This window comes from Seriola lalandi, unplaced genomic scaffold (genome assembly GCF_002814215.2).
Source record: "Seriola lalandi dorsalis isolate HSWRI2012SDOR001 ecotype SW California unplaced genomic scaffold, Sedor1 jcf7180002054910, whole genome shotgun sequence".
NCBI lineage: Eukaryota > Metazoa > Chordata > Actinopteri > Carangiformes > Carangidae > Seriola > Seriola lalandi.
The window spans coordinates 619,768-645,792 of record NW_019525462.1 but is presented as its reverse complement, the minus strand read 5'-3'; the positions used below and the strand labels follow the sequence as shown (position 1 = coordinate 645,792).

Here is a 26,025-nt window from a genome sequence, read left to right as displayed (position 1 = left end):
GGGGTGTCAAGTGTGTGCACTTCTTTAGGTGGTACCTTCGAACACCTCCCAGGACTCTCAAACCCATCTTTTCTGTGATCATCTCTAGTATCTTGTCAAACTGGCCCAGCATCCTCTGGTGGATCAGCAGCCTCATCGCGGGGTTTAAGATGTCGCCATTTGCTACCACGCTAAGTGAAGAAAACACTTATGATGGTTGGCAGTTACACTATTGTATACTGAAAACACAGCGTATATAAGCGAATCTAAAAACTCTGTAGGCAAAATTAAAAGGTCAGGATTGTGGTAAAATGGTTAGTGTGAAATATGGGAACCTGAACTTACAATATCGTACATGGCTCCTTGATGGGTTTCAGGAACCGAGCTGACACAATGATTCGATTTTGTGGCAGCGGTTTGGCCTGAAAAAGAAGGATAAGAAAGATGAATAAATACGTCATGAACCTACGGACGCTTAGAAAGTTTGTTAGCAGATCAGTATGCCCTGCTGGGATTTAAGGACAGCTCTTGTTTCCCAGTGGAGGCTCAGAAAAACAGACCTGTGCGAACATTTAGGGACTTTTGCTTTAGGGACCGATGCTAACACTGGAGTCAATATTGATATTCCAGTTGGTAAGGACAACATTTAAGCTCAATACAGCTCCTAAATATAGCTGCCCATGACAGGGCAGTAAACAGGGCTGATACTGTACATCCTCTAGAGGTAGAGGTGCTTGAACAATCGGAGGGGCAAAGGGTGGCAGCAGTTTGATGTGGCGTTATTTCTTTATTGTAAAAAATATGTATAGTCTTCTTTAAATCCATCCGCTCTTTTTTAGGGTATTTTTTTTTTCTGTCCTTTTGCTGCAAAAAGTGTCAGTTAACACTACAAGAAAACAGTCTTGTTTGACATCAAAAGCTTTTACCCCCTAAAGCCAAAGAGAAAGAGCTATTGTAATCGCTGAAAGAATCTGTCTCTCATCTCTGTGACAGCGAAAGCCTGATCTCTCTGAGATCCTTTGAGGTTGTGAGGTTGCAAAGACTGAGCTCTGCAGGTCCTCTCCCATAACACCTGGTAACCCACTGTGACTCCAAGACTGAGATTTGGATCCTATGAGAGAAAGAGATAAGGGAGGAGGCATGTTAAAAGTCCTCCGAGGGATCTGTGAGAGCGCCCTGGTAACAGAGGTGTGAAGGTCAGAAGTAGAATCAAAAAAAAAAAAAGCTTAAAAAAAACAAGGTGTTGGACATATTCAGGGGTACGCCAGTGACCGTGCATAAGGCTCTTGTGATAGAGCTTAAGCCCCATGTCTCCGGCTTTAAACTGCACAAATAACACAGATCAGAAAACATTCAAATGCATTTTAATTCACATATTTGCTGAAATAATCAAAACCTGAAAAAACTGCCAGTTAAAAAAAAAAATAGAATTGCACTTCCATTTTAACCTTTTACCTTTAATGTATGCTCCAAAGCACGAAGAGTAGTGTAAACCACACAGCTGGTAACCAGGTACAAACAGAAACAAGCAGGGGCAAGGCATGAATCAGTCCCCTGGGAGCTATTACAAGTACCGGGTTTGTTTTTCTATCGGCGGTGATTATTTTTTATTTTTTAATCAACACGTGATCTTTTATCGTAAAGTGGGAAAAAGCCCACTCAGCTCCCATTTGGCAAACAACACAACTAATGCTGAGCATACACAGCTTTAATAAGTCAAATCAAACGTATAGCACCGTTATCAGGAAACCAAGACCAAGGAAACACCTTTCACTTTTAATACATATCACTCGATTCCATCGACAGAGTGCAGCCGGTAGATCCAGCGAAGTTAATGAATCTACCTGCTTTATTTCTGATGTAAGGATTTTGCGTATAACAAGGTTCTGCAGTTTGCCTGCTGGTGGAAATCACTATGACCAATTTCCAGCTCACTTAAATACTCAACTGGTGCACTTACATCTGTTTACGAAAAGCAGAAGGTTTGAGCACTGCTTGAAGTGGGTCCTCGAAAGCAAATCCAATCAAACACAGAGTGACAAAAACACTAATTTCAAGGTGGAAAGGGAAATGTAATAACAAGAGTAAGGTCTCTTTTGTGATATATTGAAGGTGCATCCCGCGGAGCTACGGTCAAAACGAGTCACACACAGATTGGTTCATTGAAGGTAGTGACCTTCCAACTTAATTAGTTCAACCCAAAATCAATACGAAAAAAAAAAAAAAAAAAAGAATTTGCCAAGCATCCAGACCGCTAAGAGTTCTCTTCATTATCGACACAATCAGCCAGGTTAAGTGGGGCAGGCCAGGGGGAAGCATGGTCCTTGTAAACTAAAGGGGTTCTTTTTATGCTCGCCAATCACGGCAGCAACAGCAAGTCCCTAAGGTTTTTTCTGTGATGAAAAAAAGCTTCTTGCTGGTAGGTGATAAGACAAAATCAAGAGCATGGAGAGAAATTCCTGATTCTCTTCATGATTAACATGTTACAGTGGAGAGAGAGAGAGAGAGAGAGAGAGAGAGGTGGGATGCACATACAGCAAATGATTCGGAGGCTCTGACCTCAAGGCCAGACATGAAAATACGGGGTATCCTGACAAAGACCTTTGACCCCTTGTTCTCTCTGGCTAAAGTTAGTACGTCAAAATTTTCCACCGATTTGTTTTTGCCATACTGTCCCCATGAGGGAGCGGAGTTAATAAGGTTTGGTATATTAAGTGTATTACACTTCCAGAGAATAAACTTTATCACAAAAAAAAAAACTCAACTCTCATTTGGAAAGAGGACCTCGCAGTTGACTTTGAAAAGAGATGAACCTGACTTTAAGCCGCTCTTGTTTTGGCCGTGACTTCATAGCTGGTGATTAAAGATGCATTGATCGGAGGGATGATTATGAACCATAAGTTAATAATTCATGGCCACTGAGACAACAACAAAGTGATTCTTCACAGAGAACAATGGGGAGGAATGCTGAACATTACACCTTGCTTAAATGATCTTTCTAAAACCTTTACACTGTGGGTGGGGGCAAGAGCGCAGAGGTGATCTTCCCAAATCCTCATGTATCTTGCATTTAGTGGCAGTTTCAAATGTTGAAGAGTTGGATTGAGTAAGGATATTGTAACTGAAACCCTGCTATGTTGAAAACATAGCCGCTGAAGGGTTTCATTAATCTCCAAAACTAAATTTAAAGTGAATGCAATAAAATAAACACAGTTAAAACAATGTGTCTGTGATGAAGGTATACGTTGTCATGCGGTTGCTGAACCGTCACTTATACAACTAGAAATTAAGAAATATGAAATTGAGAAATATGTTCCAATGTGTGTTTTTTAACTAAAGGATCTAGTGCAGATAAAGATCCACTGCACTCCAGGACTATCTGGATGACTAACAAGACTATGTAAATTATGTAAACAGGTTCCATCTCTGCCGATTGTGTTCAAATGATGCCAAAGATCAGAACGATTGGGAATTGCAGGCACTGCTATGGCTGCTGCGTACTCACCCTGCTTGCACAACACTGCCTCAGAATATCTTGAGCCCAGGCGTTTTGTGGCATTCAACAGGAACTTACCTTTTCCCAACTGACTTCATAACAGGAAGAGCTTTCAGAAAAACTGAAAGATGGCAGGACCTTTCTCCTTACCTGCATTGGAAGAGTCTGCAGCATCCTCCTCTTTCTAGAGCCAATCTGTTGGTAACTGCAGATAAATGATAAAGTGAAGTTAAGTTAATCATTCACAGCACACTGATAAAAATTATTCATGCTCTCATCAGCTAAAGCAGAATATCTATTGTGTAGTTCCTTGTTTTAAACATATTTATTGGAATTAAATGTGAACAGTTTTGGTGAATATAATATTCATGTATTTATCATCTGTTGCATTCAAACACATTTTTCACAGGGGTACAGTCGGACGATGAAAACGGAAGTACATCATATATTCAGGATGTACAGGTAAAGTACAGTAACCTGTATCTTTCCCCTGGGCCTGTCTATTTAAAACAAAACACTTATGTCAAAGAACATGATGAAAGCAAACAAACTTCATGTCTCCAGAATACCTCCCCACTGTATTCTATGAATAACTGACTGCACAAATCTCATTACCTGCCCTATCTGTAAGCCCACCTTTTTTTAGGCAGAGCACACCTCTCTGCAGTGCTGAGCTCATCTGCCTCATGCTGTGACTCTGTCCACTCACATAAATTTGAAGACCATGACTCCTCAACATGTCTGACTATAAGTGACTAATTGTATATAGGCCTGTTGTATGAAGGCCTAGACGGTGGCTGATTGACAACATTGACTGTGGAAGGAAGTTAGAGTGTGCAATATATTTCAGCTGAGATTTTAATTAGGCTACTTACAATTAACAGTAATTACAACTGACCGACATGCTCTCCTGCAGGCTAGAATAACCCACACCTGTCTTAAAACTGAACAGACAGGTGTGTCATGGAGCAGTATTTACGCATTGATGCATTATTGTTAAGTTTTTGAGAAAAACACATTTGAAAGTAGTTACTGTAGTTATCTCTTACTCCAGCTTTTTGAATCTCTCCCTCCCAGCAGCGACGTACTGCTCCCCGCTCTGCAGGCTCTCCATACAGTCCACCTTGTGGCCTCCTCTCGGTGTGTAGATATTTCTCACCGCTCCAAACGGGGCTTTTATCCCACCGGTCACCTCTCTCAGCAAAGTCTCAAAGTTGGACACCCTCTTGTGGTTGATCACTATCCGACGAGCCTCATAGTACGGGTCGCCGTTCCGGAACATGAAAATGTTCTTCACGACCGGCTGTGACAGAAAGTTTGGCTTCTCCGAGCTCATCCTTGTGCGTAATCGGCAGGCTGGCGCGCGACGGAGAGAGGTCTTTGTTATAATAATCTCACAACAGGTTGATCCCAACTGCAAGACAAAAGCTTATTGGCCATTATAATGACATTAGAGCTGGCCCATCCCGGCCAAATGTTTGAGGGGTTGAGTGGTGCTGAACGCGGCGCGCAGATCTTCAAGGAGGTCAGCGTTTTGGATAGAAGAGCGTCCGGGACCAGGTGCTATTCACGGATTAAAGAGGAAGTAAATGGACCCACGTGCATGTAACTGCTGTTGTGATCCAGCGTTATAACTGTCAACTATCCACAAGTTTTGCAGGATCTCAACCCGCGTGCAAAGGAAAACGGTGCGGAGTTGCACGCTTCGTGTGCGCGCGATACGCAGCAGGTGATGGTGAAAGCCAAATGGGTCTGTGTAGTTTCCCCCCACGATGTAAGGCTGAGCATCATGGGAGCTCATCTGTTGGGATGTATCTATGGGAACACGCCGCTGTTCTCTCACCGATTACCAGGGACCTCACACAGTCGTAATCAGCATGTTTTCAATCATTAACCGATGAGTGGAAAACAGACTTATTTGATTAAATGCAGATTATCACTGTGCGGGAAACATACGCAAAGATGAACGACGACCTTTGTGAGAGGAGACAAGAAAGTAAACATGAAACACTTAAAAGGTGTAAAACACGCTCATGTGAGAAAGTTAATTGGGCATCAAGAGACCAATTGGAAAGTCGGGTTGCCGGTGACATCCCGAAAGTGGGACAAAAAACATGTTTGTTTTGTGTACTACAATTGTGTTGCGCAACAACAGGGACATCTGTACTCCATGTCCTTTTGCACATTATTGTCAAGTGGCACGTTTCATGCTCAGCCAATTAAAAGCCAGAGGAATTCATCATATAAATGTCTGGATTAAATAGTAGTATAGTAGTAATAGTGTAGTAGTAGTAGTAGTATATTGATAGCAGTATTACTTAATTCTTCAATCCAAATTTTTGTAAAGGCATGCAAAGATTTCCCCCACTATATACTATACTGAAACACTATATGCCCACAGTTTGATGTGTGTGAGTTTTGTCAGCTGCTGTATGGAGCCAGAGGTAAAACCTCTCCTTACTCTTTTCCCCCTCCTCTTTCACCTTATTGTACAGGACCTATTTCATCAGCAGCAGCAATAGACCTGAGAATTACTGCTCCACTGGGGCGCAGCCTACTTGGTGGCTGTACCAACGATAAGGTCAGCAGAGGCCAAATGAACTTAATGTAATAATAGATATACAGTGGGGACTGTGGTCTCAGACTTTTGGAACCCCACTGTATATAGTAGATGTAATATAATATAAAAAGTATATAATATGCATTAATTATTGCTCTCTGGCTTACTGTCACATAAAGCAGTTCTGCCAAGCAATAGAGTCGCCTATAGGCCTACTGCAAAGGTGCACCCCACTCTATGCATTACCATACTACTGCAGAGTCTAACTACTGTATACTATTCTTTAGATGCAATTCACTCTTGAAGCCACCGGATGGTGCTATAGTAAATGATGTGGATTATAATTTTATTTATCAGACTAATTATTTAAATATTGAACAAATTCTCAAATCTTACAAAATATGTGAATACATGAGAAAACTTGCCGTTACCTATGTTATGTACAAGTTGCAGTCATGCTTTTAAAGGGGCAGTTTTAAAGACACACAGCTGAAAAGACATTAATGAACAGAAGGCTGCTGATGCTAAACTAATGTATATATTTTATTGTGTTTTTATAGTGTTTAGCCTTGGAGTCGAGCGTGACAGGAGACATGGGGGTATAAAGGTTTAGATGTGACAACGTGCTCACACTAGGTTCAAGTGTTATTGCGGGATTTCGTTCTTATATACAGTATGTGTTGTTCAGTTTGAAGATTTGAGTTCAGTTGCTAGCTGATTGTATGTGACTTTATACGCAGTTTTTGATATGTTTTAAAATGTAAATTTTTCTTTTTTTCTATAGGGCTTTTAAACATCCCACAGTAGAAAGGACATGAAGTGAGGATTTTAGAATTTGTTCACATTGAGCTCTCACTTTCCACCTTGTGCCAAAGAGGTGTTCTCTTCATGGACTAAGGCATCCGGGGAGTTGTATGAACATGGCAACTGTGGCGATGGTGTGATGATTCAGAGTGATACGCAGTGCCTTTGTTTCACCAGCAGAAGGCAGTGTGCAACAAACAACAGCTCACACTTGACCGTCCCACACAATTGAGAAATAAGTTTGAACCTTAGCTCTCCTGCTGTCCTATCTCTTTCTCTAAACACATGCCTATCACTACCCAGAGTATCCAGTGATCACTATATCATCTGCTCTTTCATTCTCAGTATTGAGGATCCAGAGATATTTCAGTCAAAGCCGGTGCTTCCGATGTTAATGGTGTGCATTCTCTTTTGCACAATGCCAAGATAAAGCCAAAATCACAAATACAAATAAGAAAATGCCTTTCCCTTCCCCTTCTCCTTGTGTATATCCTTTCAGTCTCAACACCAGTGGCAAGACATGAAATTATACATAATTGCTGTTGGTTATTGGATGTGATAATGGCACCTTTTAAACTCTATCCTTGCATGGCCACCAAAATTGCTTTGCAATTGTCCCAGCTTCACAACATTTGGGAAACCACACAGCTAACATCTGTCACAGCTCTTTGCGAGTGTGAACGAACAGAGGTAAGGTGACATCAACAAACGCACATTTAGGTTTATTAAGAACCCCCCACCCCCCCACCCCACCCATCAACAGGTTTACTGCCACACACTGACAATGGGGTTGTAGACTCAGTTGTAAAGTAACATATTCAACAATATTTACTCTGTGAATGTAGCTTAATGCTAATGTGACATTTTCAGCTTATCTCTCATCTCTTCTACTGTAACGCTGCCGTGTGCCAACGTTAGAGGCTTGTTGAGTGGGTAATTGTTGTGGAATACAAATGTGATGGAGAAAAAAAACGTTTTATTTATGTTTGGAAACCTTATCATTTAAAGTAATGTGAATTAAAATTGAACTACAAATAAAATGTATTTGTTGCTGCAATAACTCCCTCTCCCCAGCTGCAGTGTGCACAGGGACAAATGGTGTGGAGATCATGTGCTTGGTCAGGGATGAAATAGGGGGAAATGACAGAGATGACACACACATTTTATCCACAAAGTATTTCTGCCTTTTCCTGTGACAAAATAACCTATAATAAGTAACTACTGAATAAACCCACAAATATATAGCTACACCTACATGCACAACGGGAGGTTAGACTGCCCTGTCCTCAGTAAATATGACTGATTGCTTTTTGCAACAGGTCAATAGTGAATAAACCTTGTAAAAAAAAAAAAAGAAAAAATTTAACTCAAGTGTGGTGGTCAGAGCAGCTACCGTTGAGAACAAATGTCAATATACCCCAAAGCTTTTTAGACAGCAATCATCTTCAGATGTTGTCTGCTGAGGATATTGGCTCTTATGTGTGTGTGTGTGTGTGTGTGTGTGGACTGTCCCTGAGACAGTTTGTTTTGACTCTCTGGTTTCTGTAATGAACACTGTTGATTCAGGGTCATGCTGACCATTCTTGAAGAATCTCACAACAATTATAGGAAACTCCTGATCTTGTTAGGGCTGTGCTGATGTTTCCTTATCTGTGCTCTATGTATTTAGGCAGTGGACGTGCACATTGATCTGTTTGGAGGCTCGACGACCAATGTCTCATTTTGGAATATTGAAGCAAACATTATGAGGGATCATTATTTATTATTGACTTTATTCATTTTGTCACTGCAAGCGTTAAAGAGGAACCCTGACATTTCTGCTGCTTATGATTAACAGACTAATATGTTTCTACAGCTGCTAGAGAAAACTGTGAAAATACAGCCACTGGGAAAGTACACCATTTTTTTTAATGGTGTAAGGGCAATGGTAGAATGTGATTGAATGTAAGTGATATGTCATTTAATTTCACAATAATAGCTTTGTTTATTAGTATCTAATTAAACAGTGAGGAGTAGTGTACAGTGACTCAGCAACATGAATCATGTGATCATAGAAAATGTTAAAACTTCATGCAACTGCCAAAATGTAAGCACAGTGATGAAATATCCCCAGGAACAACAACTGGTATTTTAATTTTTAATCTTTTTGGCTAAATGACTTGATGCCAAAAGTGCAAGGAGGCAGTTTTGACCTTCCATAAAAACTAGTGGAGTGCTAAAGAGAAAGGGCTTGAAAGTGGCACAGAGAATATTAATTTAATTATAATATAAAACAGAGCAAGAAAGGGGGTTGGCGGATTGTGCATTTTAAATGTAATAATTGAATTCATCGTACTTTATTTGACAGTACAAAACAATGTCATACACCACAAGGCACAGTACAGCAGCACAGGCATACAATTTGGGACATAATTAACCCTTCAGTTTGTTACATGTACCACAAGGTGAGAAGGGTTTTATAGTTTCTGATCAAACAGAAAGAGTTTATATGGATTTTCCATGTAATTCTCATCAAGGTCATTAAGGCTAATATGTATCAACTTCACAGTAACAAAGCAATAATCTCCATATACTGTATTATCTTGTTGGTCTTGTTATTAAATATCATACAATACAATACAATACAAGCCCCTCTACATTACATTTACTTACACAGATATATAACTTTAATTACTTCATATATTACATTACACACTATTCATTTGCAGTTCAATAAAAAGCAGCGTTTTAAACAGTCTTGAAATACTGAATAAGAGTCTGTAAACGGTAAAATTAAAGCTTTATGCTTTCTGGAGGAAATGTGACAGTCATAGCTTCCTAATCACAACCTGAAACTCTGAGGGGGAGGGGGAAAAAAAAACAGGCAACAAATCTCCAATTATATAAAAATAAAAGGAAAATTTGCATTGGCACTATTTTGTTATAATGGGGGAGAAAGATAAACCTGGTATGATAAAGTTAACAATCAAGTGGTCTACTGATTAAATAAAGTAAATAAAATATTCTCATATGAGGACGTGATATCTGAATTTCTGAGTTCATTTTCGTCTTTGGTTGATTAAATCAGCGGCCTGGCTGATGATGCTGTGTTTTCAGTGTAGAAGCTGAGTGGAGTTTTTGTTCACTTATTAGGTTGAAAGGGCTCCAGCTGTTTCAAACTATTTCAGTCTGATTATGTGCACCTCAGAAATTTTAAACTGTATCAGTGACAGTTCAGTTCAAGTATGTTTTTTTTTTTAATTTTAGGACCCACGTTATTATTTTTTAAAAGGATTGTGTTTCTGTTTGTCCATCCAATGTAACTAAATGCAGGGACACAGCAAGAGGAAGTGACTTTTATTTTCAGACAATCAATTCTATTGATTTGTAACTGATGAGTCCTTTGTGTTTATGAAAACAAAAAATGGAGCCAGACATGGTTTTAATTTATTCAAATGATGTCATTTTGGTCTACTGATGTAGCAGCCGTTCTTTCCTTTAAATTATTTTGATGTAAACAAAAGTAAGTGTCTTTTTTTTTCAAAGCTTACAGAAGTCTGTGACATAAAATCATAACAGTCTTTAAGAAGAGCAAGTGAATAAATAATTACACAAATGAAAAATGGACTGGGATTCAGTAACACGTATGGCATTCAGTAGATGTCTGCTCAGTCTTAATCCAGAATAACTATATGAAAATAATTTAAAAAAATAAATAAAAAGCTGTCTACTGCTAATGTCATTAACTAATCAAACATAATCAAAAATGAAATAAAACAAAACTTCCTATTGTTATGTGTAGCACCTCAACGTCTACGCCTCATGTACATTAACAAAATTGTAGTCTAAGTTCTCACCCCCAAGAAATGCCATGGTGAACCAGTCTGTATCCTTCCACACCTGTGGCTTTCACTGCTCCTTGTTATGAATGGGTAATACAAGAAAATCTAAGAATGGGTTTCACACTGTTACAAGAGCAAAGTGAAGCTAACCAACAGGCTAGAAGTTACACGGCATGCCTTCAAGGTGACATTTTTTTTTTTATTTCCTATTTATGGAAGTAGCAGGCTGAAACACCACATGACCTGTTTGACTGAATCCCATTCACCAGTGTCGACACAATGGTGGAGAGGGTCAATGCACAGCTTCACACATCCACTGTTGAAATTAAAGAACACTACATTTTCTATGGGTTTTTTTTTTTTTTTTTTTCCTTCGGCACTTTTAAACAGCTCCCACAACCACCACCGCCACCAACACTGATCAATTTAAATGGCTGTTTCTCTCTTCCTCTTAGCTCTTCAGGCCTTTGCTGTGCATGCATTCATCCACCCAATGTCCATACTCTCATTTTCTCTCTCTCACTCTTTCTCTCTCTATCACTCTCTTTCTCTCTCTCTCTCTCTCTCTCTCTGTAGGTCTCAGACCACCAACCAGTGATGCAGCTGTGGGGAAAAAAAAAAAAAAAATATGCCCATGAAATAAAACAAGTACTATTCTACGGCACAGTCATAAAGGTTAAATTTGATTTCAATGGGATAGTAGTCAGAGGAATATTAAATATGCATATTTGTGTAAAACCAGCAGAGATGTGATGTTTGAGATTATAATAAATCATGTTTGAGTCAACGCTTACAGTGAACTGCCGAACCTCCCCGTTGTCGACCAAATGATGCTCTGTCTCTGGGGTGATGGCATAAGCCAGCCTCTGTTACAGCAGAGAGAAAGAAGAGAACAGAACACTGTACTTGATCTTAAATGAGAGGGCTCCATCATGACATAGGGAACCAAACATGAGCACAAACAAAGATGAACTTTTATGTGAATCATTTCACCTCATTTTGGCTGCCAAGAAGAGGTAGCTCAGACTTACATCGCAAAACTTTCCAGGCAGAGTGCAGAGTTTGTAGATGGCATAGAGAGGCACCATGGACATTGAGGAGATAGCCAGACACCACCCCACCATGTTGGCCCACGGAGGAAACATGTAGGAGCCGTAGTTCGGAGGGTTGAACGTGGCAAAACTCACCACCACCATAAACTATGGGAGGAAATGTTATGAATACAAAGCACTCGAAAAGCCATCTGTTCAAAGGGGAAAGCAAATGAAGTCATATGATCTGCATAGCGCGGCATGGGATGAGTGCGTGATGGACGCCATGCCACGTGTTCATTCATTCTGTGGTTGTGGAACAGTGGAGAAGCTTCCTCCCTCAAATCAGAGGTTCAAGAGAATTTTCTTGAGTGTTCTCCTTTACTTATCTTGAGAGTGTAGTTCAGGCATTAGGTAAGAATGCCCTCTATGATGTGTCTCCTTTTGCACCAGAGTTATAACTGTGTTATATAGGGGTTATATACCTCAGGTGCCCTGGGAGCAATTGAGGAGCAGGAGGTGTGGTTTACTTAACTCGCGTTCTCTATGAACTTGACCTGACTAAGTAGCCAGGGCCGTCGGTAGAAAGATGGTTTGGGGTCAACGTGAGATAATTGGTGATTTTTTTTTGGTTTAAAATCACAGTCTCGATTCAATCTCATTTATCCTGCTATACTACATTATTTATCTTTTGTTATTTTTCAGTATATGATATTTTCAGTTTGCATTTCTTTTGTACTGTCCAATTTGCTGCTGTAACACTGCATATTATCTTATCATATCTTATCTTATCTCTCTCTTGTTAGGGTTCAAAAGGTAGGACTCACCAGGAGGAAGCAGGGGCTGACAAACTTCCAGCACAGCCTCCAGTACCTGCCTGGTCGCTGGCCAATCATCTCCTCAATGTCATCACTGAAACGATCCACTCCTGAAACACATGGAAATATTCACATCTCTTCTGTTTGGTATGTTTCCAGCAGAGGATATCAAGTACTTAAATATATACACATTTTGAATGTGGCCCCTATTCATAGGTTTAAAAAAGTTCCCCATACAGAAACCAATAGATGATTATAATGCAATCAACAATTTAACATTTGCAGAAACTTAAGTCACTCTGCGGAGCCAATTGTAATAAGCTTCTGCAGCATTTGCACCATATCACCATTTTCCTTTCTCTCTTAAAACTGGCTCTACATTTTCTCTTGTACCCTCCTGCCTAGAGGGCATATCTCACTGCAGAGGAAAATATCCAGACTGACGAGCAGGTATTCAGCACAGCTAAATGTACTTCTGTAGTGGACAGCAGAACGAAAGACCACAGTGGCCAGGGGTCAAGGGTTCCTGTCACAGTTAAGAGGAAGGGGAAAAAGGCCCAGTGAAGCCTTAGGCTTGATTTATCTGCCTTGCCAAGGTCGGGACCCACCAAAGTGGGGCAATATGCTGACCCCCTACTGCCTGCGGCCTGGTTAGTATTTAGCCCTTTATGGATCTCTCTACAGTCAGGTTCAGGAGACATGAGACAAGAAACTCAATACAGAAGTTCAGGTCAACTGTTTTCCCTGACCTTTTAGATTGCCTTTATAATAGTTTGTGCCGGCTGATGTTTCAGAATGGGGGTCAGGTTTTCACACGCAATGAATTTTTTTTTTCTGCTAGTGGTGCAGAGGGTGAGAATATATGCAAAAATAAACATCTGTCAGTAACGCCATTGGTCTTCAGCCATTAATTTACAAAAACACACAGACTCTACAGCCCCTGAGGAGAATCCAAACAGATAATACTATAGTAACGTGTTAGTTGTCTTAGTGACCATAAGAGGTCACCAGGCTGTGCAGTACAGACAGGGGTTACTACAACTACTACACAACTAGAGGATTTCGTCCATGTTGTGCTGAAAGATTTCAGGTATGATGCAGAAAAAATCATCACTCCAAAGAAAATGATCTTATCTCATGCAGAAATAAACACTGATTTACAGAGACACAGTGAGTTAGAGGAATGTAACCTAAAAACATACACAGCACTGTGGAGATGATGGTAAACGGATGTCAAATACAGTGTCAGAAGAATCAGGCTAGAAACTTGCCACCCACAACTATCTACAATCTAGCTAATAGATAGCTGACTCCTGCCCATGATAAATGGGAAGCGTCTGTTCCCCAGCTGCACTTTTCTTTATGTGGTGCCTCACCACTGCTGAATTAACACATGGATAACTAACACTGGCAGCAGTCAAACCTCACTGAGCTCTCACAAGCACCATAGCTACAGTATATCATTGTACCTTAACAATACATGCACAAAGACCTGGCCAGAGACTGAAGAGGTCAAAACCATTAGCGGGAATAGACCTTCTAGCTGCAGTATCCTTTTGTCTAATAGCAATATGTTGTATGGAGGCACAGAACACCTACACCAACAGATTTCTCATCAAAAGCCCTAATAAAACATCAGCTTTGTGGGCCATGAAAACATGGATCATCTGTTTTTTCCTTCCTCTTCTCTCCCGTCCATCTTTCTCACCATAGAACCACGCGATGCCGATGGCTTCAATGAGCACTCCAAAGAGAATCGATGTTCCTGCTGCAAAGTGGTCCAGCAGAGTGAACACATACATCCCACCCTGGAAAGACAGAGGGATGAGTATAAGATAAGATTTTCTATTATATATAATAATTTTATCATACAAGTTACAGTAAGAACAGACAGAATTAACTCTGATTATACAGTTCATTGCATTTACATTTGTCCACCTTTGATTAGCGCGACCAGGATGATGCTTACATTTGTCACACAGAAGAGGGAGATGAGAAAAGTGGCAACAACAATGAAGAGGGTGAACAGCTCCCTGTGCTTGTGGAGGAATTTGAATTCATCGATCAGCCCTGTGATCACCGACTCCATCCCGCCCATCTACAAGACAAGACACAAGAGTTAGAAGAAAAACTCAAAGTCAGTGAGAGCTGAGCTGCTGAGTCACTGGATTTGTGTGCTGTGTAATAGCTCGACTGCAGCTCCAAGACACAACAACAGCAAAGTAAATGTAATTTAAATGTATAATTAATAAATGATTATGAATACCCACAAACACCTGAGGTATAACATAACAAAGATATGACATCATCATTATCATCATCATCAATCTGCCTTGGCATAGTCACGTGTTATCTGATAGAAAAAAAAAAACTGGTGTATAAGTGAGTCTATGTGTGTGTGTGTGTGTGTGTGTGTGTGTGTGTGTGTGTGTGTGTGTGTGGGTGGGCACATACTCACAGCACTGTCAATGCCCAGTGTCAACAACATGATGAAGAAGATAACTGCCCACACTGATGACCCAGGTAATGTTGCAATGGCTTCTGGGTAAATGACAAACACCAACCCAGCACCTACGATACAAGAAAATCACTATTAAAGTAGAAAAACAGAAGAAAAAAAACGCAGTAGCATTTGGAGCATTTAAGATGAAAGCAGCCCTAAAAGTCACCTCAAAAATAGATCAATAAAAAGTGAAAAGTATAGTTTAAGATTAGATATAAGATAAATGTTGTAAAAAAACAAAACAAAAAAAAACAAAAAAATGAATGAAGAATGAAGAAATGTTGGAAACCATGATTAGTTTTAATTGATGTATAAGCAACACAGCAACCCAGTACCACCAACAGGAATGGTGGAATTTACACCCAGTTACTGAATTCACACTGGGTTTTCTCCATTGATTTCAGTGCTGGCAACTGAAAGTAGCCCATCTTAAATATTGCTGACTCTTAGAGTAATTAAAGAATGATGCACATGATACTGCTTCTACTCTTCTGGCATTGACAATTCCACCGTCAGCTGTTTGCAGGGTCACTTAATAACCACAGTCATGGACTAATGCTAAAGGTAGGCTGATGTAGGTAACCCAAAATCAACAACCTATCACAATATACCTTCCACTCTCCTGTTTCCCATAGCACATGACTGACACGTGCAGAGAAGCTACAAAAGTAGGTTAGGCTCGTAGTCAAAAATACAAAGAGCGACGAGATACGGCTTAAATGAGCTCAGGGGAAATTTTCCAGCAACAAACACTGTTCTGTTTAACCAATTGATTGAGCTCCATTTTTAATACATTGTATCTCATCATTAATTTCCGAAAGCTGAATGGAAAGCCTTAACTTGATGATATAATGAATTGATGATGATACAAAAACCACATTACAAACACAGACAAATAACATCATACCATCTCTGGCAACTTTGTCCAGGGCCACGTTGTGTTTATGGGACATGTAACCAAGGAAGGAGAAGACCACGAAGCCGGAGAAGAAGCTGGTTAAAGAGTTGATGGAGCTGGTGATGATGGCGTCTCTGGATTCATAAAATCAGATACGATGGAGAAAAATAAGAGAACAGTCCAAAAATGCAACAGTTCATTAGCCAGTCATCTGCCATCACACAGTCAATATGTGCATTATTGACTAGCCAGCGACTACATAATAATGCTGGCCTGCTGCAATGAATCTGGGTGGCGACGTAGTTTAGAGTGACTGGATAGAGTTTATGGATGATTATGTCAATCAGTTGGTCAATGTCTTATCTGTTATGTAACAGACCAGCAGCAATCTGTCGTCCCGATTTCTTTTGGGATATGGGGTCTAGCGTCCCGCAACTGTAAAAATGGTTCGGTAAATACAGGAAGTTAACAAATAAATAAGTTGGTGGGTGTTAAATAAGGACAGAGCTTTTCTCAAAGTATGTCAGAAAGAGGAGAGCTGGCGAAATCTACGCTTTTGTCAATGTCCGAAAACAAAAAGGAGGAATCCTCAAGGTGGACGGTGTCATGTGTCAGTTATCAGAAACATTAAATAAGGCAAAAAAAAGGAGATAAAAGCCTCCCGTGGGATGCTGATGATTTTCAAAGAGTGCGACAGTTTTGATTGGTGTTACTGCTGTCTGTCGCACAGCATGGTGTCAAAGACATAGCGGGTTTCAAGGAGCTTCAAAGGTTATTGTAATTCACCTGCTTATGTTGCACGTGTGTGTGTGTGTGTGTGTGTGTGTGTGTGTATGTGTGTGTGTCTGTAGAAGCCACTCCCTGTCCTCTGTCCTGCCTCTCCTCCCTGTGTGTGTTTACCTGTAACAGTTGTTGCTGAATTTGTTGTAGCTGGAAAAGGCAATTAGCACACCAAACCCCACTCCCAGCGAGAAACAGATCTGTGTCGCTGCCTCAATCCAGACCTGGGGAGCGACAGAACAAGCTCACTTGTGTGAAGCGGCAAACAAAAGGCACAGGAGAGGAAAAAAGCCATTATTAGGGATAATTGCAGGAAACTCATTCAACGGCAGTAGATGAAAGACGCTTGTGAATATGGGGGGTAATTTTGCAAATTACTGCTCCATGCATCTATCTAATCTAATTCTCCAATTGCTGCCATGCATCTCTCTATCTCTCTCCTCCTTGCTTTCTCTCGCTTTCTCCATAACTGAGTCCTTTAGTCCTGCATGGTTACTTATTGAGCTCCTCGGTGCCTGCTATTAACGTAAATAAGATATTGTTATAAGCTGTGATAGCGGGTGTCACAGTTAAGGAAAATATTAGAGACTGTTACACCAACAATTTTCTCACATTTTTTTTTTTTTTTTTTACAGCCTGAGGAGATCCCTCTTTAACTTCTCATTGTAAACCAGTGTGTTTAATTCCTTTTCCATATTGGTCTACAGGATACAGTGAAGGAGAGTGACAGTTAACATTTCTCAGATGTTATGTATTAACCCCATTCAGGCTATTCACATTCAGCCCTGTTGATAACAATAAAAAAAAGGCTCAATTTGAGAGTGGATAGTGTTTTTGGTTAATAACTGTCAAGAGTTTATGAGGATAAAATGTACCCTCTGCCACTGATTTATCACTGCCACCAATTTCTAAATGCAATCATGTTACCCTATGCTTACTTTCTATTGCACATCACACACTTACATATAAAGTGATAAAGTTAAAATGTCAAAGCTTTGCTTTAAAGTGCCTTTCAGCCACTGTTTTCCCCCCCATGCCGCTTCCACTTCTTCTCCTGCTACCCCCACCACTCTCACCTCACTTGTGCCCCCCCCCCCTCACCTTGGCGTCACAGAGTCTCAGGAAGTCCACAGAGAGGTAGGCCTTAATGCCATCGATGGCTCCGGGCAGAGTGACTCCGCGGAGCAGCAGCACAGTCAAGACCACATAGGGCATGGTGGCTGTGATCCACACAACCTGATCAGGGTCGCACGCGTCACACACACAGAGGATAGCCGCACACGAGGAAAGAAGGCCACGCACACATGAATACGTGCAAGTTAGAGTGAAAATACATATTTATGCTGTACATACATATACGGTGGTCTTAAACTTTTTAGTGGTTTTAAACTGGACTTGAAGACGTATTATTTCCTCATCACACATAACCTTAAAGGGTCTATTTGCATGTTTTCTCTGTCACAGAGTGTGATTTCGAGTGGTGGTGATTATCGCTTGACATGAGCTTTGGCCATCTTTGCGTTATAATACCTCCTCTGAGCAGCATTACAGATTGGTGACAAGACGGGCCAGGGCTAGCTGGTTAGCGTGCTAACTTCAGTAGAAGGAAAGATGTGATAAGAGACGATAGTGAACGTTGGCGTTGCTGTCCACCGCTGGAAATAGCTGTTGGCGAGTAAGGGAATGAAGTTTGATGCTGAACATGCAACGTTTCTTTTAGACTGGTAAGTAAAGAGCTGTCAATGTTAACGCTGGATATGCAGCAATAGCAGAACTTACAAATGGCTCCTTTAAAGTAACAGCATAGCTTAAAGTGACTTATATGTCATTTCCTACCTTGCCAGAGGTCTTGACTCCCTTCCAGAGACTGAAGTAGAGCAGAACAATCACCACAGCCAGACAGGAAGTCAACTGCCAGCGCGGACGACCCAGGTCATCAATACCATTACTGTCCTGGATGTGGAGCACCCCTCGTCTAAGGAAAGGCAAGAACAACGACATCTCCTGAGTCCACTGTTTACAGTATATCTAAAGGTCTTGTATTTAGTATATTCTCCCCATTATAAACTCATTTGTCAAAGACCAAACGGAGCAGTTCAGGAATATTGTAAACATTGTACCATATACCAAGACCTAGCTTAAGAACCTGTTACATGATAACACTATACCAGTTGTTGAGACAAGTACCCTCAGTAGGACTGTGCTGAAGATTGCAGCCAATATCTAAGAAGCTGTAAGGTAAGTGCCAAGGCGCCAGCTACTGTTCTGATTGCAGGAGGCATCCTCTAGGAACAAGACTGATGCACACGAGACTGAAGGCAAAGCTTGGCAGAGGTAGAAGACATAGTGACGAAGAAAGAAACTAAGACCTGAGTCCTGCTGAAGTCACTTTGAGTCTCACCAAGAGACATTTATAGATTAACCTGAATTAAAGGATTCTAGATGCTTTCAGAATTCATATGTCAAGGTTCTTCAAATGACAGTGCCTACGCAGCCTACCTGAAATACATTATTATTCACGGCATCGGTTAAGCTATGCACCTGGATGTGGATCCTGCATAATGTTGGATGAACAATCAATGCCTAGCCTTGTTGAAAGCTGAGTACCTGGTGTTCATCAGTGACACGTGAGAAACCAGGAAATATCGCCAGATGCAGCAGATACTACATTAAGTGTTTGCGCATGTGTTGCAAATGCTGCAAAATTTTACGTTATAGTAAATCAAAAGGTCTCAAAGATCATGACAGCCTGCCAAGACAGGAAAACATTATGGCAATAAAAGGAGACAGATTTGAAAAAGCACTTTTATATTACATTCGAAAGAAGTCCAATATGACACCTATAAAATCACTGAACACTGTTGGCGCCTTGATTCAGATAAATTCAGAGGATGAGACTGAAAAAGATCGGCCAGTGCTCAGCTGATGTGGTCAAATTGTCTGCAGGTGGTTCTGTGTGAACAGCACACTGCCATTTCAGCTAGCATGGATGACATGCCTCGACTGTCACAACAGAACAACCCCTCACTTGTTGGAAAAGGAGACACCTGGTCAGCTGCACAGGGAGGGAGGCTGCAAGAGCTAAATGCAGCCAAACACTGGATCCATTTTGAGGCAAATGCATCTGATGTTAATTTCTGAATATTTTATTATTTGTTTAATTATTCATAATTGAACAATACTAAATCTAGGCAAAGGGCTGATAGTACTTACAGGAACTTCAGTTATTCTGTAGATTGAGTGCGTCAACTCTGTAGCATTACATAGCATTACTGCATTGCAGCAAACTTCCTCTGAAGGTTTAAGTAGTTGGAGAAATAAATTAAGTATGTTTGCATTTAACTGCAGTTTCCATGTTTGCATGCAGCTCCAAAGAACTCAACAACAATAGGTTGTGAATGGAAAATTTAAGTTCTGAAATTGAACTCACTCAAAGTACTCCTGGGCAGGAGTGACCTTGTCAAGGTCACTGACTGAGCTGTTGTCAGCCCAGTCGGAGCAGTTAGGACTGTTCCAGGTGTTGTTGCAGTGGACCCAGGGCAGCTCGCCGGTGAATGAGGAGAAGAGGTAGAACAGCGCCCAGGAGATGATGACGTTATAGTAGAAACCAACGTAGAGTGAAATGAGGATCACTGTAAAGCCCACGCCTGCGAGGGGAACACAAATGATCAATACCGAAAGTAAAGACAGAGATAAGAGAGTGGAAGGGTGAGGAGGAGGGGTGGCAGACAGCACCTACTGCACAAATTAGCACCTGAGAGATATAAGTGCCTTCTGCCTTGAATTACAGAGCACCGCTTTTCATGGCTGATTTCCTTGACTGTAAAGCTGTCCAGCGGTGGAAAGTGACTAAGTACTTTTCTTACGTACTTCCAGTTTTTTTATACTTCTACATTTCAGAGGGAAATATTGTACGTTTTACTCCACTACATTTTTCCAACAGCTATAATAATGGTGTTATTTGTATATTGTTTTATTTTTGGTCCTTTTAAGAAAAGGACCTGATACTTCTCCCATCACTGAAGATGTCCTAGTAGGATGACGCACACAACACAATACAAAAGACTGACAAATACTATTGTCTGCCCTGTTTTAGTGAAACATAGATGATCATGAAATCATTTTATCGTCTTTCTTGAGGGACCAAACCAAAAGGCGACCACAAAGTCACCTTTTCCCATTTTCCTACCGCATCCACCCTTTCCCATATGACATCACACAGGATACAGTGAACCAAATTATATCCAAATCCTTGACAGTGGTAGTGCTAATCTTAGTTATTTTTAGGTGTTAAAACCATTAAGAATCAGTAGAAAAAGTAACATATTCGACATACAGTCCAGACTAAGGCATGGCTCTGCTGAGCAGGGACTACATCCTGACAGATCCCTGCACAACAGAAAGCACGATCTCTCTCTCTCAGTGTGAGTACAGTAGTCTGTGACACATGCCTGCGGTCTCACAGAAAGCAGCACAACTTCTCAAGATTGCCTCTTCATGCCTTAATTATCAACACATCTACCCTTTCTATAAACCTGAAACAATGTCCAATCTTCTAAGGCTGAATTTAATTGTTAACCTTTGCTAAGAGGCATGACCAGAACTGTGCCTTATTGATTCCTTTGTAATGTGGATGTGATATTTGTCCAGGGAGCGATGCCTCTTATTAGCGCCACATGCGGCCATGCTATCTCTCCATCTCGCCCCGTCCCCCCCTTATTCAGTCCTTTTCTTCAAATGCATTGATCCTGAGAGGAAACCAGCTTGTTGATCAGAATAATTACTGTCAATATGGGCATGTGTATGTGTGTGTTTGAATAATTACTGTTATCCCCCTGCTGGGAGACAGAGAGAGAGTGAAGCGTGTGATTAGAACGTCAACGTACTCAGTGTGGTCCCTGACAGACGGCACATGTTCACACACACAGGAGGCTCACGCTCAGAGACACACACACACACACACACACACACACACACACACACACACACACACACAGAAACACATGGAGCAACATGCACACACTGCGGGCCACCTTCAGACCGGCGAGGACTTGATCAACAAAAGACAGTGCTATGGCTTCATACTGTGAAGCAACACGTGGTCTGCTCGTATTTGACGCTGTATTTCTTATGCATCTCTGAATTTATAGAAAATGTGTTAAATATGAATTTAAGTGAAACCATAACTTTGTAAATATAAGAGCAGGGTATACACTGCAAGGGCAGATGGATGAATACACAATACACACAAGTCACATCTAGTAAAATATATGAAAACATGAAGTGTATCATTATATTTTCACTCAACGACTTTGCTCAGAAATGTGGATTGGTCTTAATGTGTGTTTCTCCATTAGTGTACGTTCGGGTGGCATTCTCCTAAACTGCGCTTTGCTTATTGATGTGTTGAAAAGTACCCAGGGAGAGTGTCAGCCCGGTGCTCCTCCGCCACTGTTTGACAGAAGGATTTGGACAATCAGGACAAGAGTCTAAAAGCCCAATTTTCATTTGCTTTCCATCTGAGTGCCAACAGAACCTGATGCTGTGGGGAGGATAAACAATGCCTGTCGCTGCTCAGCGCGGAGATGAGCAGACAAAAGAGACTGGCATGTGGACAGGCAGGCATGTGGGCAGACAAGCAGACGGAGAGACATGTAGATATTGAAGGAGGTATGCTATCGGACAGACAGGCAGGCAGGCGGGCAGACAGATGTACACAAAACGCATTTGAATGTGTGCTCCACGTGTGCATGCGTGAGTGGAGTGACTTCCTACCTTTAAATATGGGACAGATCTTCCAGACGCCTGCTGCGCCCTCTCTGTTATACTGTCCCAGAGCCAGCTCCATGTAGAAGAGAGGCATGCCTGCTATCACCATGAAGAACAGGTATGGCACCAAGAAAGCACCTGCAAACACACACACGTTTTCGCAAAAAAGATTGATTATTATTATCTGTTGTATTAATATAGTGGTTATGTAATTGAGCTAATTAATAGCTATTTAATTAACTAAATTAAACTTAAGCAATATTTGATAGGAAATTTATTTGATATGCTATTTCAAGACAGATTTTTCATTTAGTTTTTCAGCATAATAATTCAAACCTACACAAAAATTTGTGCTTGCCCCATATGTGAATATATTTTGGGCTAATTGCCCTAAATGAAACTCAGCAATATTGTCTCTAAATATGGATATGACGGGATGTTGGATTTGGGGACATACAGTGTCCCCAGAGCAGGGTGTCAGCCTCGACCACGGCTACAGTATCATTTACAGCTCTTAAAACATAATGAGAGCTCTATGTTAAACAGCCATAATTAGTGGCAGTGATTGTTAGAGCTAATCTATTCGGAGCAGCTGTGGTGGTTTTTCCCCTATTTTGATCTCTGTAAAGGGTTGGAAAAATCACAAACAGCGACCAGCATAGACAAGGAGCTGAAACACACATGCAAACATACACACCTGTGAAAATACTGTATGCGTGAGTGTGTGTGTGTGTGTGTGTGTGTGTGTGTGTGTGTGTGCGCGCGCGTGCGCGCATATGTATACGCATATGGTGTATGCAGGTGAAAAGATCTAGTATGCATGTGTAAATTAATTCCATTTATTTCCTCTTCTTCACCCCTCTTTCCTATACCTCCTTCCTCTGCTTCCTTACCCCCTTCTCTATCTATCCTCTACCTCTCTCAGTGCAGCAGACAGGGGGACCCTTTACACTGGGGCAAAAAAAAAAAAAACAGCTTCCCTCCCCTCCTTTCATCTCTCTCACCGCCTCCGTTCTTGTAGCAGAGGTAGGGGAATCTCCAGACATTGGCGAGGTCCACGGCGAACCCAATGACCGACAGGAGGAAGTCAATTTTCTTCCCCCAGGTCTCTCTCTCCTCCTCCCCACTGGGGTTGGTCTGAGTCGGGGTTGGAGCCACTAAGGTGGTGGAGGTGAACTGGACCCCGTTCTGCTCCTTTACAAGGATCAGCTCCACCTGAAGGGTCGTGAAGTTCATAATCAGTCAGATGCAAAGTAGAATCATCTCTCTGTACACTCCCGCAGAGCGACCACATTTACATGTACAAGTATATACATATACATATATGTATGATTTAATGACTGTCTTATTATTCTCTCACTTCCCACACATGGCAGACAGTAACTATCACCTTCATTTTATGCATTTTCTAATGTCATCTGTATAGTATATACACTTCAGATCTAGAAATCCATTTTACCCTCCAGAAAATTTAGCTTTTTCCCACCCAAAAGAATAGATTGAGCCAGACAGAGCAAGTCAAATGGAAATGCACCAAACAGTGAGTCAATAAGGTTTTCTTTATCAGGTTAAATTTATGCCATTAATCCACTACATGTGTCGGATCTGCACTGACCTCTTTGGGGCCCATGGCGTTGGAGGTGGGTTTTTGCGGGGCTACAACCGAGGACATCAGGCCGACAGGGACTCTCTCTGTCAGCATGGAGGGGTGCACAAGCTTCGGCAGCGAAAAGCTTGGGAGAAGTTGTGGAAGAGGAAGGAAGGTAGATGCGGCTGACGAGTCCTGAGTGCAGAATGGGACAGAAAACACATGAAGAGAGCTTTCTCCTTCCTTTTATGGGAAATTATTTATTGCTGCAAATATTTAAAAAAAAAAAAAAAAAAAAAAAACCCTCAATGGTAACTCAACATAACAGTGCTCAAAAAATAACCAATAAAAACTGAAAAAAAAGCTGTAATGTAACAAATTATAGCATTTTTCATAAAAATGTCAATGAAATTTTCAATATGTTACACAGCCTGGTGGCAAATACTTAAAAGTGATTTTCAGGATTAGAATTGTTACATGAAACACAGAAAGATCAAGAGGAGAAAAAAAACGGAGAGTGATGGGATCTGGGATGAGGGTAACACGAGGGGGTTGGGTGAGTGTCTCTACAAGGCCATCGCAGCGTGCTCATTTCATTTCACACTTGTTGATCGCCATTTTGCTCACAGATTTGGCCCAGCGACTGCAATCCCTGTCTAACCACAACCTGTTGTTCACCAGATTTAGTTCTGATTTTTATTAGAAAAAGTATCAGTAAGAGGCCCAAGTTTATTTCCTTGGTATAAGAAAGTGGTCGCAATAAACACATTTTAAATTTCTACAATAGATAATGTACATTCTGTGCTTTAGTTTTCATTTTCACATCATCATTTAAACCTGTTATTCCACAAAATTATTACAATTCTTTTTTGTTGCCAAATTCAGTCATTTATCCTGTTAATTTCCTGTCACCATCAGACATCAAATAACACCATAGGTTACAGCCAAATTCTTCAAATATTCAACAAAAGGAGAAACATTTACTCGGAAGTGAGACACTCACCTTTGCAAAATGACAGGTGAAAACGCTCCTCCAGTTGTCAGTTCGGACGATTTAATTCCGGTTGTGCTGGTGTTCTTCAGTGCGCTGCAAACTGATGCTGACCATATTGACGCAGACCGTCCTTGAGAAGTTAAGACTCAGACCCAGATTAAAGCAAAGATGTTATTTAAAACAGAAAGAAAAAAATGCAGTGAGTCACAGGAGACAGGAGATGGAAGATAATGACAGAAGAAGACGAGAGGAACTGGTAAATCTATGATGTGATGAGTTGAGGAAAGCCCTCCCACCCTCCTTGGCTCCAGTGACAGACACACAGAGGCTGGAGTACCCTGTGGTCTGGTATGGAGATCTGTCTGCGGGACCACTCTTGAAATATGAGAAACAATCAACAACAACCCCCCCCCACCCCCCCATCATCACCGTCACTCTCCTCCCTCCCACCTCACCCTCCCTCCCTCTGTCCCTCCTCCTCTCTCTCCTATCATTGCACATTTTCTCACCTGATTTATTTTTCTAGATGACTTTTCTTTCTGTGTGAATGTACATCTGTATGTTAAAAAACATTTTCAGTTATTATCAAGTTAAATACTGCAGTTGACCACCTGATACAAATGCTTTATTCAAAGACACACTGTACAACGTGAGCATGCTACGGATCTTTCTTGGCAAGAGGAGATAAGTGCTGTGGTAGGGGCTTAAAGTTAGTTGACATGTTAGTACCTCCTTAATAAACAGTGTTTGTTCTTTTTTCTTTCCTAATCCTTTTAAAATTTAAAAAAAAGATTTAAATTACAAAACTATATTCTATAACTCAGGATCAATAAAGACTTGTTTGAAAACAAAGGAAGATATCATTTCCTTTGTTTTTAGACATATCTTTATAGATCAGTTATAAAATACTGTTTTATAATTTATATCAGGATTTGGGATTAGAATTTTAAAATTAATTAATTAATTTATAATGAAATGAATAAA

At 40.8% G+C, this 26,025-nt stretch overlaps 2 protein-coding genes across 2 annotated transcripts in view; both read right to left on the bottom strand.

The window, feature by feature from the left end:
* LOC111673072 (uncharacterized) overlaps positions 1–5,301 on the bottom strand; it is a 23,583-nt gene extending 18,282 nt beyond the window's left edge. Inside the window, 4 exon segments of the mRNA XM_023430726.2 lie at positions 36–170; positions 325–401; positions 3,626–3,680; positions 4,525–5,301. Coding sequence (XP_023286494.2) covers positions 36–170; positions 325–401; positions 3,626–3,680; positions 4,525–4,811 — 554 coding nt within the window. The 5' untranslated portion in view covers positions 4,812–5,301.
* A 3,858-nt stretch (positions 5,302–9,159) lies between these two features.
* Positions 9,160–25,343, bottom strand: slc6a3 (solute carrier family 6 member 3). The gene is made up of 16 exons (XM_023430722.2): positions 25,051–25,343; positions 24,075–24,242; positions 23,464–23,674; positions 22,466–22,597; positions 20,121–20,337; positions 18,527–18,665; positions 17,792–17,926; positions 16,811–16,914; positions 15,920–16,044; positions 14,968–15,080; positions 14,479–14,607; positions 14,218–14,317; positions 12,519–12,619; positions 11,692–11,859; positions 11,455–11,526; positions 9,160–11,263 (listed from the first exon to the last, which is right to left on the bottom strand). Exons 2-16 carry the CDS (start codon positions 24,159–24,161, stop codon positions 11,240–11,242), a joined length of 1,857 nt encoding a protein of 618 aa, XP_023286490.1. The 5' UTR covers positions 24,162–24,242; positions 25,051–25,343; the 3' UTR covers positions 9,160–11,239.
* Positions 25,344–26,025: the final 682 nt, after the last annotated feature.

Coding starts and splice junctions, on each gene's coding strand:
- slc6a3 (XM_023430722.2), bottom strand. CDS start 24,161: ATGCTGACAGAGAGAGTCCCTGTCGGCCTGATGTCCTCGGTTGTAGCC. Junction 20,338..22,465: donor GATCTGTCCCATATTTAAAG/GTAGGAAGTCAC, acceptor TTCCCCTCGCAG/GCGTGGGCTTTACAGTGATC. Junction 16,915..17,791: donor TGAGACTCTGTGACGCCAAG/GTGAGGGGGGGG, acceptor GTCGCTCCCCAG/GTCTGGATTGAGGCAGCGAC.